The 14,991-nt window shown below is 34.4% G+C and overlaps 1 protein-coding gene across 2 annotated transcripts in view; it reads right to left on the bottom strand.

The window, feature by feature from the left end:
- The window catches only part of LOC115222538 (cleft lip and palate transmembrane protein 1 homolog), a 62,723-nt gene continuing 47,732 nt past the window's right edge, over positions 1-14,991 (bottom strand). For both annotated transcript variants that reach the window (XM_029792795.2, XM_036511725.1), the window contains 6 exons: positions 14,103-14,196; positions 12,645-12,835; positions 11,939-12,031; positions 10,423-10,558; positions 8,168-8,335; positions 1-1,268 (listed from right to left, as the gene is read on the bottom strand). In XM_029792795.2, the coding sequence (XP_029648655.1) occupies positions 1,066-1,268; positions 8,168-8,335; positions 10,423-10,558; positions 11,939-12,031; positions 12,645-12,835; positions 14,103-14,196 (885 nt within the window). In that variant the 3' untranslated portion in view covers positions 1-1,065. The remainder of the gene's footprint in view (positions 1,269-8,167; positions 8,336-10,422; positions 10,559-11,938; positions 12,032-12,644; positions 12,836-14,102; positions 14,197-14,991) is intronic.

Raw genomic sequence — 14,991 nt, 5'->3', positions numbered from 1 at the left:
TTTATACATTGTTATCAAAAAAACACAAAACTGTATAACACATTACTCAAGAGAATAAACTCACCAAAAACAGAAGACAACAGCAAAAGCAAAAGGTATTAACCAAAAGAAGGTGGAAGGGTGGGATGGGGGTGGGGGAATGTAAGTAATTTGAAAAAGCCATAGTAAAACATTAGTCAGGTAAACCAACTAAACCAGGTAAAAACCATAATCATTTCTACCAAGCACCCAAGTTGCACAATCATATTAAAGAATAATTGGTAGGCAAAGAGTGATAATTGATAGCTATTCAAGGTTTTCATCACGCAAACAAAATATCTAAACATGATTTGCAAAGTGCAAGTTGTAGTTTATCCAGGCTTACATATTCAATCAATGTTGGATGTTCAACAAGTGTTAAATGTTTTGTTATGCTGTTAGTAATTGTAAACTGGTCCTTAATAACAAGTAAACAACATAACATTTTTGAATTGAAAACAAAAGCAAAAAAAAAAAAAAAAAGTGATGTCATTTAAGGAAAAAAAAAAAGAATGTAATTAATTTACTCAAAAAATGATTAATTGGTATATGCAAAAACACACACATCCTGACAGAGAAAAAAAATCTATTTAAATATCATAATTTTATTTTTCATTTGATAAAATTATGAAATTTGATATTTGGCAATATAAAAAAAAAAATAAGAGAGAAAGAAAGAAAACTAAATAAATAATAAACAGCACTTCACAAGGTAGTCATAAGACAACAACTCCACATACTGACATAAAATTTGTTTAAAAATAAATAAATAAAATTTGTTGAAAAAAAAGTTTGTCAGCAGTGTTTTCTGAAGAACATAAGGATTGAGGAAGGAGAAAGAAAGAGGCATATAGAGAATAAAAGGAGAGTTGGGAGGGAAGAAAACTTTAAACAATTGTTAAATCTAACCAATTTGTAGAATCACAACACACCACTATGCAAAGCCATTCCAGACATTCTGGCCACTATCCATGCTATATAGTAGGAATATATATTCAATATATTGGAACTTTTCTGGGTTTGTGTTGAAATTGTTCTTACTGCAGCTCAGTCATTTTTCTTTTCCTTATCTGATTTCAAAGCGCTGTCTTCTGCTCCTTCATCAGGACTTGTAGAATCAGTTTCACCATCTCTTAAAGCCACAGTTCCATTAGGCTCAAGCATTTCTTGGCTGGTTCCAAATTCATTCAGACGCTGGGGATCCACTCGATAGATGTAACGTTGGTAGAGGTAAATGAAGAATACTATATCTGAAATTAGAAGAAAATTGAAAATTTAAGTTAAATATCACAAGGCATAGGAGTGGCTGCGTGGTAAGTAGCTTGTTTACCAACCACATGGTTCTGGGTTCAGTCCCACTGCGTGGCATCTTGGGCAAGTGTCTTCTACTATAGCCTTGGGTCAACTAAAGCCTTGTGAGTGGATTTGGTAGACGGAAACTGAAAGAAGCCCGTAGTGTGTGTGTGTATATATATATATATATTTATAATTAATCAATATAGGGTGCCAAAAAAAATTTTGTAGAATTTTTTTGCGGTTGAAGCTTTGGCTGTTATTTCTAGTGGGTGAATGGCCTATTATGGCCGTTCCTTGATTGTTGATATATATATGTGTGTGTGTGTGTGTGTGTGTGTGGTGTGTGTGTGTGTGTGTGTGTGTGTGTGTGTGTGTGTATATGTTTGTCCCCCCAACATCGATTGACAACCGATGCTGGTGTGTTTATGTCACTGTAACTTAGCAGTTTGGTAAAAGAGACCGATAGAATAAGTACTAGGCTTACAAAGAATAAATTCTGGGGTCAATTTGCTCGACTAAAGGTGGGTGCTCCAGCATGGCCACAGTCAAATGACTGAAACAAGTAAAAGAGTAAACTAAATACTACTTTGTATAAAATAATGTTTAGGTTTGACGAACATGTGGTTGTGTGGAAATAAGTTTGCTTCCCAGTTGTATGGTTCTTGGTTCAGTCCTATTGCATAGCATCTTGGGAAAGTGTCCTCCACTATAACTGTGGGCTGACAAAAGCTTTACAAGTGGATTTGATAGATGGAAACGGAAAGAATACTATACTAGATAATGTGTGTGTGTGTAAGTCTCTTTGTGTTTGTGCTTGAACCCTACCACAGCTTGACAACTGGTGATTGTTTGTTGTTTATATCCCTGTAGCTTAGCAGTTTGAAAAAAAGAAAAAAAAAAAAAAAGGAAAGAAACCCAAAGGAAATAAGTACTGGGCTTAATTCGTTTGACCCCCAGCATAGCTGCAGTCCAATGACTTAAACAAGTAAAGGATAAAAGATAAGTTAAGCTAAGAGTGTGTGTGTGTTCTTGCATGTTTTATCTTTTAATCTTTCACTTGTTTCAGTCATTAGACTGTGGCCATGCTGGGGTATCTGCCTTGAAGAATTTATAGTTGAATAAATTGACCCTAGTACTGATATTTTTTTTAAAGATTAGTACTAAACACCTCAACACCAGTAGTCAAGTGGTGCTGGGGAGACATACACAAAGACACACACACACATATATATATACATTATATATGATGGGCTTCTTTCAGTTCCTGTTTACCAAATCCACTCAGAAAACTTTGGTTGACCTAAGGCACTTACCCTACTTGCTCAAATTGCCATGCGGTGGGCCTGAACCTGGAACCATGTTGTTGGGTAGCAAGCTTCTTACCATGCAGCCACACCTGCACCTATGTTATAAAATTTCTCTGAATACATTGACTAGGATTATCGACAAACTTCATGTTGTTAAACTCACCAATGCTGGAATAACTTCAGATTTATTCACCTCAAAATGATTTTCTTTGCTGGCCATTTAAATCCCATGAATAGTTCTAATCAAGCAGGCCCCATGGCCAAATAGCTATGACCATTCCATCTTTTTCTAGGAACAGTGTTCCCCACTGTACATTCCTTAATGTGTTTTCCATTTTATTGGTTCAAGGGTGATTTGGGTGCTATTTCCAGTAATTTGAGCAATTAGTGTGAAGGTTTTTTTTTTCTCCCCTAAAACTAATAGTAGCATCACAAAAAGTAACAATTATTCGAGACAGCTAATACCTCTCACTTGCAATGTCTTCATATCCAATTGGGGGTTGGAGAGAATAAAAAATAAAAAAACTCGCCTCTAAATAGCTACAACTTTAGCACTACAGTAAATGTCCACTAAGAACACTGTGTTACATGATTTTTGTTCTTGGGTAGCAACTGCTATTTCCTATTTGCTTACCGCTTAGAAAGTATGAAAAATTGCTAACATTTCCTTCACACTTTGCTTTTGTTACATTTATTCAAACCCTAAAGAATTCGTCTCTACACATTGATACGATGCTCTCCCACTACTCCTGCTCATGATCAGAAATGCACATATTGTCAGCCACTAAGCAACATGCTCATGTGGTTAAGGTCAAGTAACTGACAGGTAAATCTGTGTTAAGCAGAATATTTGTTATAATATTTCTGCTTTAACAACTTAGTGCTGAATCTCTGAAATATAACAGAAAATAGGCCCATCTCAAAACATTGACATCCAGGTAACAAAAGCAAAGTTTGAAGGGAATAGTAATCATTTCCTTTGATATCTAAATAGAAGCAAATAGGAAATAACATTTACTTACCAAAGGCAAACGAAAAAAAAAGTTACATTGTGTAATTACTGCCAGAAATATGACACCAAAACTAAAGGCTTAAACAAAGCAACCACACTAATGGTTTTTAAATTGGCACAAGGGCACCTATTCATAAGAGAAGGGCACTAAATCAATGACTCAGTACCTGTTTTATTGAACTTGGAGAAATGAAAAACAGGACTGATCTTTGTGGTATTGGTACTCAGAATGCAAAGGGAAAGGTGAAATACTCAGAAAAACAATGAAGGATCCATGTGGTTACTTGACTTGTTAAAAATAGCAGCCAAATCTTCCTAAATTCACATCCTCTGCCTTATGTGTGCGTGTATATACACAAGTATGAAGGAGCTTCTACATAACTGTTTGACCTGCTAGAAATAAGTCATCTTTCTCTTTCTCAAATCACATCTACTGTCTTAATAAAAGATGTGATGGTCATGGCTGGAATACTTCTGGTCACAGACCAGTTTAATTTAAGCTGACCTGGAGATTTTAACAACTGGCTATTACGGTATTTAGTGCATTATGGGCAAGTTTGTTGAAACATTTGATTCATCACAGTTCAACATCCATCTTGTTATTGGTGATGTGGTTTAATCTCAATGTGTCACTGATATTCTCTTACCCTAAATAACCAAGTGGAATAGGTTTAAGAAATGTAAGAAACAAGTTGAAGATAAGACTACTGAAACATTTTGCATGTAAGTAGAACCTCTTGATCCAATTGCGACATTAGACATTAAATGGTGACGATGATGATGATAACGACGATGCAAAGACACTCACCAAATCATTGTTTAGTCGCTGATTTATATGTTGATTTTTCTTTAAATATTGGCCTGGGAATGAAACCCAACAGTCTAGATTCCAACAATCTATCTAGAATCACATTATTCAGTGCGCCTTCCCTTTTTATTTTAACAGTAGAGAGAGATTTAAGGGAGACTTGGAAGCTATTTTTAACACCTTTGGCGAGCATGCTGAATCTTTTATTCCTTGTTAGATTGTGTAGTTTGCTGTTTTTCAGCCATGAAGCTGGAACTGTTCAATGACATGATTCCATTTTGAATCATATCATTGAACAGCATACCTCGCTGACTGACACTACTTACTGAGTCTGTCCACTATTTATTAGTAGTGGACCAGCCCACTTCTTACCTGAGGGCATCCACCACAACACTTTTGAATTCTACATTTATGTGACGGGAAAAAAACTCCCCAATCATATAATTTAATGTTAAACCTAACTTCAGTTAAATGGAGGGGAATTCATAAATATTGTCAGGAATGTAGTAAAAAGTGGATCCAAAGACAGTCTTCAATAACGTGACAGTTATATAATATATATATTTACATACACACACACACATACAGGGGGGGGGGGTGTTGAAAAGTCCCTGGCTTATGAGCATCACAAAAGGCCTAACCTTCTGAGTTCTTTTACAGAACTCAGAAAAACTGAAGGACCACTGCAATAAGTTTGTGAATCTGAGAAGGGGAATATGTTGAATAAAATCGTAACTGATCCCCCTGTATTTTCTTCTACCCAAAGCAAGGACCTTTTCAACACCCCCTCATATATACAATATAAAGGCTTCCATGACAGCATGGACTGAATAGTCTATCATGGTTTGTGTCAGATGTTATTCAGAGTCATTGTCTTCTGAGATGAGACAGGAAAGCACATCTTGCTTGAACATCTCAGTTTTGGCATAGTTTCTATGATTGGATGCTTTTCTTAACATCAATCACTTTACTGAGTGTATATTATTGTGTGGCATCAGCCATCACTGGTGAGGTTCACCTTGTAATATTCACAAGACTAACGAGCTTCACAACTCAGGGGATGATAATGTAAGCTGAGTTTAAATTGATGTGTCGAGAGAAATATGATGGGAGGACCGATTTATTGTTGTGTGAAGATAGAGGAGTGATGACTAAAGAGACAACACTGGTGGGGAGTAACAGAAAGGAAACAGCAGTATCAGAGGTTAGAAGGGAACAAAGTCCCTGGAGGAGAATTAATGGATGTTATTACCAGAATGTGGTGTAAGTGGATCTAAACGGTGCAAGAATATTATCAAAAAATTTTTTCCCTGAAGTATGTTAATTTCAAGAATAGCTGTCAGTGGAGGCATAATGAAATCTTTGATTGCAACAAAGAGATCCGACAGGTAAGATACGATCTAGTTTTAGAAGTGAGTGAGTATACAATTAGATCTAGTTCTAGAGGTGAGTGAGTATACAATTCAGGAGTTCAAATCCATTAGTCATTATTGTATCTTTGTGAAAGACAAATCCCAATTTATTCTACACACCACAAGTTACCTAACTATTGAGAATACTCCCAAGAACTACAAACAAAGTTTCTTGCAATAGGCAAAGATTTGGCCTTAGTGTTGCAGCAAAGCATCAGCCCAATGGTTTTTCAAAGGATTCATTTTAATTTGACCTCTTATCTTAGAACATAAGCAGTTTTAATTTTGGCAATTTAAGACAGGAAATAGGATTTAAATTATGATTGGATTTAGTTCACCAATTCTATATAACCTGTGTTCATTGCTTGTCAATAAACAAGCAGTTGTGCAGGAATTATCTCCTGGAAAACTGACAATGCACAACAAACAGCTCCATGTCAAACTGTCCAACCCATGCCAGCATGGAAAATGGATGTTAAATGATGATGATGATGATGTGTGTATGTATATATATTCTTTTATTTGTCATTTGAGTGTGGCCATGCTGGAGCATTGCCTTGAAGGATTTCAGTTGAACAAATTGACCCCAGGACATTTTTAAAGCCTAGTACTTATTCTACTGGTCTCTTTTGCGAAATTGCCAAGTTACAGGGATGTAAACACACCAACACCAATTGTCAAGTGGTGATGGTGGGGGTGGGGGGACAAATACACGCACACATGATGGGCTTCTTTCAGTTTCTGCCTACAAGATCCACTCAAAGATTTGGTCAGTCCGAGGCTATAGTAGAAGATACTTGCCCAAGGTGCCATGCAGTGGGACTGAACCTGGAATCATGTGGTTGGGAAGCAAGCTTCTTACCACACAGCCACACTTCAAAAATTAATTAGAAACATGACACATCAAATGGAAAATACACACAGAAAATATAGACATACTTATTCCTCATGAGATATCATCCAAAAAATCCTTACAATGTCATTTGTATGTAAATATATATATATTAGTCGAAATTTATAGAAAAACAAAAGATGAAGACAGGTGTATAAACAACAAATAAGTGTATTAGAGTGACGCTCAGGAAGGTGAGAAAGTCTTTTACGTTGTGAGCCCATGCTCTTCAACAGAAAGGAACATGTGTGTTGAAGATTGTTGTCAGGCTTTATGATATGGATTGAACAAATCTCTGAAGGGAAACAATTTGTAGTAGCAAGCAGAAAGGAATGGAGTCAGACAAATGAAATAATGCCCCACTCTGCTGCCAAATTCAAATTTTATTTGTGATGATTTAATAATTTATACACTAATTCCATAAGGCAAAGAACCATTACTACAACTTAGCTATACAGGTGCGAGGTGCTAAAATGTTGTTGCAGTTCCCACAAAATATTTTTTCAACAATGTTGTATTTTACTACATTGAAAATTCCCCTGGTTTATCAATATTTGGTTGTGGGATTTCATTTCTTAATGAAAATTGAATTGTAGTTCAATTTTGAACCTCATGACTCATTCAATGTAGCCACTACTAAGAGTAAGATGAGATCTTGTAAACAATAAACTATTAAGGAAACACTACATAAAAGCTGTTCCCAACCTTCTACATACAGTGAAGCTATGCCCCACCATTCTGTCTTTGTCTACCTTTACAACCATAATCCTGCCTTCTGAACTTACATCATCTACACTGTGCATAATACATTTCATTTACAAATTCCACTCAAAACAGTTTTGAATTCTTCCTCCCCAGACTAGTACTTTTGTACTCTGTATCTATAAAGTTATCAAATTTTGGCACAAGGCCAGCAATTTTTTTTGGGGGTGTGTGTGTGTCAAATATATCAACCCCAATACTCAACTGGTACTTATTATATCGATCCTGAAAGGATGAAACATAGGTCAAACTTGACAGAATTTGAACTTAGAACATAAGACTCTCTGCATTCATATTTAAGATTAATTGTTCCAATAATTATATAAACTAAATGGTTCATAGACAGTTATACATATAGCTTTCAATATTCTGTTACCAGTAAAGGGTCTTATTTGAGATACCTATACCACCAGTGGTGTACCTGATTTCATAATCCCTTGCCATATAATAATTAACAGCTTCTTATACTATGAAAAATGTCAAAACTCATCTAACGAAAACAACCTTTTAATAAAATTCAGTTGAAATATGTAAAACACAAACAGAATGCAACTCAATCAAAATGAAGTGTACTTTTTAAAAGAAACTGTGCTGAAAAATAAGTAGACTGGCTCTTAAGATGCAACAACATAAAATCAAGAATTAGGTAAATCTACATACCGTCCCTGAAACAGCCCAACCGGTACAGTGTTGGCATTTTGATAACAAATGCAAATATGTCATCAATAAATGTATTTAATGCTTTGTAAGTTAGCATACGCCATGGAAGATGTGCAACTGATTTCATCTTATAGTTGATGAACAACTGCGGTGTCATCATAATGAACCCTGAAAAATGAAAAACAAAAATAAATAAAGTAACAACTTTACAATAGAAGAGAATTGCTATTTTGTAACATTAATTCATTTGAAAAAGGAAAACAGACAAAAAAAACCTTCAATATTAAAATGGGAATAACTGTATGGAAACTTACTTTAAAAAAATATATTAATATAAGAGAATATAAAATATAAATTAATAGGTTCAAATGGATGAAAAAAAAAGAAAAAGAAAAAAGAGGGAGATTTTAAAAGATGGCAGTAGTGAAAAAACATTTTGTACAAGATTTCAAAAATATAGGTTACAGAGACCTAATTTTATTTTGTAAAAGTGTAAACAAACTAGAACCTCTGATTGGTTACTGATAGTGTTATTAACAATGCATATTTAAATTCTCATTGGTTTTCATAATGATGTCAACAGGTTCAGCTAAATGATTGGTGACTCTTACACTTTAGTGTAGTTATTTGTTCAGGCTCAAGATTCTTTTTAAACACTACAGATAGATCTAAGATGTTCAACCTAGGATGTAGTAAATGTTAAATTAACAATTACAGAAATTTGTAGGTCACATGAAAAAAACTATTGTACATTTATTAATGCTCAATACTACTTAATAACCACCAGCACACCTAGAAGTAGAGGAAATGAATGATCATCTATAGACTTGTTAGAAAGAAAAACCAAATTGTCCTTAATCCTTTAGCATTTAAACAGCCATATCAGGCCAATATATTCTACCTATCTTATACTCAAACTGACCAGTTCCATCCTTTCACACCTACTGTACAATATCATTCTAATACTATACAATCACATCATAAAAATCTCAAAAGCTACAAGATAATGAATGATTAATTCTAAACAATGTGAATGAAAAGCATTACATTTAACAGAATAATTTGAATTCTAATGGGTTAAATTACAATCTGCTTACATATAGGACAATGTAATGGATGGGATAGCCATGGTTGAGGTACCTTTGATCTACTTAGTCAAGATTGACTTATGTTAAACAACAATAGCACTACCATCTGGAACCACTGACACAACCATGAAGTTGGCAACCATTACATGTTAAGTACACCTTTCAATTTTACTCTCCAGTAATAGGGCTTTTATTAAATCTTTTACATTTTACTGCTTTCAATCATTAGCCATGCTGGGGCACCACCTTGAAGAATTTTAGTTAAATGAATTGACTCAAGAACTAATAATTTTCTTTTGTAAAACCTGGTAGCTATTCTATTGCTCTCTTTTGCAGAACCACTAAGTTGTGGAATGTAACTCACGAACAACTGGTTGTCAATCAAGGGTGGGGGACAGGGCTTCTTTCAGTTTCTGTCTACCAAACCCATTCACAAGGCTTTGGTTGGCTTGCCCAATGTTCCACATAGTGGAATTGAATCCGGTTGGGAAGCAAGCTTCTTCTCACACACTCCATGCCTGTGCCTATGATATAAATTGTTGAAGTAAGTATTTATACTGATGGTCATGACTAGACTAGTCTAGAAGCCATAGATGGGGCTAACAACAACCCAGAACTCTATTACTAACTACCACCACCCAGAAATTATTATGTCTTTCACTCAGTACAGACAAATATAAATACATACAAACAAACCACATTAACAAAATCAATACATTAATTCATCTCAATCAATGTGTTAGGACTTAGATGTACACCACTAACAAAGATTAAATGCAGAGGAACAGTTTAATGTCAGAACTCAAAAACTGCCAACAAGGTTTGAGACCATGTGCACATATTTAGTCATCAAGTATCTTTAAATTTATAGCCACATTAAGACAAAGTAATTTAAAAAGTTATCTGCAGATAATAACAACAATCCTTTCTACTATAGGCACAAAGCCTGGATGGTCAATCACATTGACCCTAGTACTTCTTGACTGGTACTTATTTTATCAACTCCAAAAAGATGAAAGGCAAAAATCAACCTCAGCTGAATTTGAACTCAGAATGTGAAGACAGACGAAATACTGCTATGCATTTTGCCTGGTGTGCTAATGATTCTGCCAGCTTCACGCAATATTTATTATGACAACAACAACAACAATAAAAAAAAATACTCACCAAATGTTAGCAAAAATCCATACAACATACTTAATGAGAATGAATACCATCCCTTATGTTCATTATATACTAATGAGTAGATAGAATACATTACTAACAAAGGAAACAAACACCATGATAAATACTTGAAAGCCACCTGGAATTAGAGAAAAAAAAAGTTTATTACATTTTTTGATAAAAAGAAAAATGTTTACTATGTTACTATAGAATAATTATTTAGAAGGAGGAACAACAAGAGATCTTTAAGGATCTTTATTTATTAGCATCATAGATGCAAACACGATGGTTAAGAAGTTGGTGGCAGGTCAATGGTGTTATAATATATATATATATATATATATATATACATCATACATACATACATACACACACACACATACATAAATATATAGAGATAGATAGATAAATTTACATAGAGCATATATAATACAGAATACTAATGAAAGAATGTGTAGTTTAACTCGACAACTGTTTCTAGAAGTTCAGAATTAGGTAATAATCACAATATTCATAATTAGTAGAAGGAATGTGCAAAAAGTCATACATAAGCAACCAGTAAATGGTTGCATAAAGAAATTACCATAATATGTGCTTCCTTCATCAGGAAAAAGAATTGGTAATAGCGATTCACATAGTAGTGCAAGAGATTTAAATGTAGAGGGGGAGAAGAGGAAGAAAGGAATAAAAGGCAGGGAGATGAGATGTGTCTTATGGAAGGGCCCCCATTCCTTGCCTGCTGGTATAGTCATAAAAAATGCATATGGATGAGGACAGCTGTGTAAAGAAGTGTCAGATGCTAAATCGGTTTAGAAGCTGAAAGAGGAAACCCCACGTAACCAAAGGATAAAGTGGTGAAAAATAACCTTCAGATGTTGACAAAGGACTGAGATGATTGGCAGTTTCCTGTGCTTGAGAAGATCTGTCTCTCTAAGGCATGTTGCTTATGCCTATGCCCCTGATGAATCTCTGCTCATCAACTCTTCCTAACACCCATGTTCACCTCTTACTGCATTCCCCTCCCCTCTCCCACTCTCCTTTTGCACTGTCATGAACTTATCTGCACACAACCTGTCCTTGAACCATGACACCCCCATCCATGTTCACTCCTTTCTCCTTTTGCAAACTTACCTATTCACTCACCCTATCCAATTCTTTATACTACTCCATACACACACACCTCTTATTAACTTGAGGGTATGACTGACATCTTCACCAACTTCACTCACCTCTCGCTTTTCCCAAGTGGAGTTAGCCATGTATCTCATCTACAACACACCTGTTTCTGTTCCTCTATTCATACACTAGCCTCTCATTACCTAGCACAAAGCCACCTCCCTGAATACAACACATCACTCAGGTGAGCAGTCATGTCTTGCAAGTCACTTGGTATCTAACCCTGTTAGTGTTGGTAAAAAGTACCCAATACACTATTCAAAGTGGTTGCAATCCAACTCATGTCAACATAGACATTAAATGGTGACGATGTTGATGATAATGACGATGCAAAGACACTCACCAAATCATATTGTTTAGTCGCTGATTTATATGTTGATTTTTCTTTAAATATTGGTCTGGGAATGAAACCCAAGATTTTGTTTTCACGGTCAAGCTGGAAATAAATGGAACAAAGAATATTATTGTTTATTTCACATTTAAACAGAAACAAAAATATAATTTACATCAGTTTTTTTTTTTCCCTTCCTCACCAACCATTTAAACCCGTTTATCTATTTTTCTCAAGCTTGAATGATATGGCTTTCTTTTGCAAACATGGGCATTTACTTCTTTTGATGACATCTCATCTGGGATTGTCTCTAGATCTATGATAGAAACTTTATGTTTTAGAGTTATCTACAGTAAAACAGTCCTTCAAAATTTCATGTCAATTTATGTTAAAAAAAAATTATTTTTTAATGTGACAAAGCTATTTTACTAAATTCTTCATAATTTTCGAACTCAGTTGGAACATAGGCTGTGAATATTGATAGAAATATGGTACCAAACAGGTTAAGCATTAATAGAACTGCTTTTACAGCTTGATAATTTATCTTTCAAGGCAGTAAGCATTATATATATATATATTACTACTTTGATGTTCAAAAATATTAAGAATGTTTGAACATTTGTAAGTCTTAATTAAAATTTGAAATTTACATGTTGCAACAACTCTCCGCCACTACAAATAAAAATTTCAATTTCTAGAAAACTGTGAGATTACTTACCGATATATCAAGAACTTTTTGAATTTTCCATATTTCTATTGCTAGTCCAATAATGACACTTATTTTCACTATTGGGTTAGTTTCATTGTCTAACACATAGAGCACCACAACTACGGACTGGAACACATTGAAGAAAACCGATCGAACCGAAAGTCCTTCTAAAGATTTTCTACTTTTCCAAAACTGAATATCTGAAAAAGTAAATAGATATACCGTAAAAATCCATGTAATTTACGCACTTTTTTCGCAAAATCAAACTAAAACAATTTTAGGGGCTGTGTAAATTACATGAGTAGATTGTTTCCAGAACTGTTTTAGAAATTTTTTTTGTTGAAAAATGACATATGGGAAGTTGATTCATTTAATGTCAATAGATTTTTACAGAAAAAATATAACGAAGCTGAATGGTATAACGCCTACTTTTTCCGTATAAATTTACTAAAACCATTAAATGGTTAACTACTTTTTGAAGTTTGACGTTCATGCTGGTAATTATGGTCTGGGCCATATTTTACATTGCTTGGAGCTTTACCTATCGCAATGGAGCACAACAATTTCCTTAAATAGATCAGTTTTTCTCTGCTTAGGGAGTCTAGCTTGCATTTGCATCAGGAAGCTATTTGTTTGCTTTCTCCACATTACGACACAATGAAATTCTAGTTTCATTAACCCTATAAGTGCAGGTGCAACTGCGCAGTTAAGAAGCTCACTTCCCAGCCATATGGTTGTAGGTTCAGTCTGCATCTTGGGGCAAATGTCTTCTTTTATAGCTCTGGGCTGACCAGAGCTTTGAGTGGATTTAGTAGACCAAAACTGAAAGAAACTTGTTAAGTATGTATATTGGTATTTTGTGTGTTTATGTGTGTGTCTCCTTTCTTGACATGGGATAGATATAAACAAGTGCCACTATTATACAAGTGGAATCCCTTGGCTTCTGTCACGGGGAAATGTCACCTTACTTGGAAACAGGTGAGGGTTAGTGACATCTAGCTGTAAAAAAACAAAAACACCTTCAAAGATAGGATTTGTCAAGGCAGATTTTATACAGCCAGGTGCTCTTCCTACCATCAACCCTCACATTACCAAGTGAGGTAATATTCCCCATGATTAGACTTGTTTGCACAGAAGATTGGAAACAAGGGACAATGCTTACATGAAAATGTCATGCGTGTATGTGTGTGCAGATATAACATGGTACTAGTCTCCAGAGCCTCAATCAATGCTTTGAGTTCTACCATGCAGTAGGACTTGTTATCAATGTCTCTAAGTGCATCTGGCTCTCATAAAAAGTTGGGGAAAATCCTTTCTCACACACACATATTTATTCATAAACTAATTTCAAAAGTTAAGAAACACACATCTATACATAATGATGCTTCTCAACTATTATATATAGTTTTATTTTTCTCTCAGAAGTTTTTAGCTAAGATCATATTTAAAATCTTTTTGCATACTTACCATTCTTAAATGCCAAGAATTCAAATACACTATGTACAATTGATACGATAACAGTAATAGCCAGTAAGTATGGATTAGTTTCCAAGAAAGCAATCTGCAAGGAGAGAAAATAGCAACAATAAGAAAGACAATTTCTTACATAGGTAAAAATCTACAAATTTATAACAGAAGAATATAATTGATTAAAATAACCTCAATATTAGTCTGGTACTTTGGGGTGAGGCAGGGATTCAAAATGCTGAGTTAAGTTTAGCGGAATTTGAACCCAGAACACACATTTTTATATTTTAGTTTCTTTAGAGAAGAAACTAAAATATAATTACATACAAATTAATTAAATCTCAGATTAAGAATGAGGTAATAAGAATTGTAGAAATGGCCAGTAAAATAAAGGACAGTGGCACCATTTATATTAATAACTGCAATAATGGGAGAATATGAATATTTAACTTGGTCCCCTGAAATTACTGAATCAAATATGTAAATGTTTCAAAGCAGATAAATCATGCTTGTATATCAGTATTTTACTTTTTTTTCAAAACAGTTTTTGCATTTCTGTTATGAAAATTGGAGACTACAAATGAGGAAAAAAAATCCCACTTTACTTGCAACTTATATAATGCTCATATTGTAAAAAGAAATTTTATTTTACAATTTACACAAAATATATATATATTTGTAAACTATACTCCAAGTTTATTTAATCTTAATATTTTTACATCAGCTAGGACCAATGCCCATGACCTTTATAGGCCTACTGAAACCAGGACAGAAAAATTATAACAGTAATGAGTATAGCAGCAGTAAAAAAAGGCAGAAAGAAAAGACAGGATATCTATATTGGCCAGAGAATGGAGCATGCCTGTGAGTGATTTTATACTAATTGCTT

This window comes from Octopus sinensis, linkage group LG20, assembly GCF_006345805.1.
Source record: "Octopus sinensis linkage group LG20, ASM634580v1, whole genome shotgun sequence".
NCBI lineage: Eukaryota > Metazoa > Mollusca > Cephalopoda > Octopoda > Octopodidae > Octopus > Octopus sinensis.
Note: the sequence above shows the minus strand (reverse complement) of the source record. Positions and strands in the feature narration are given on the sequence as shown.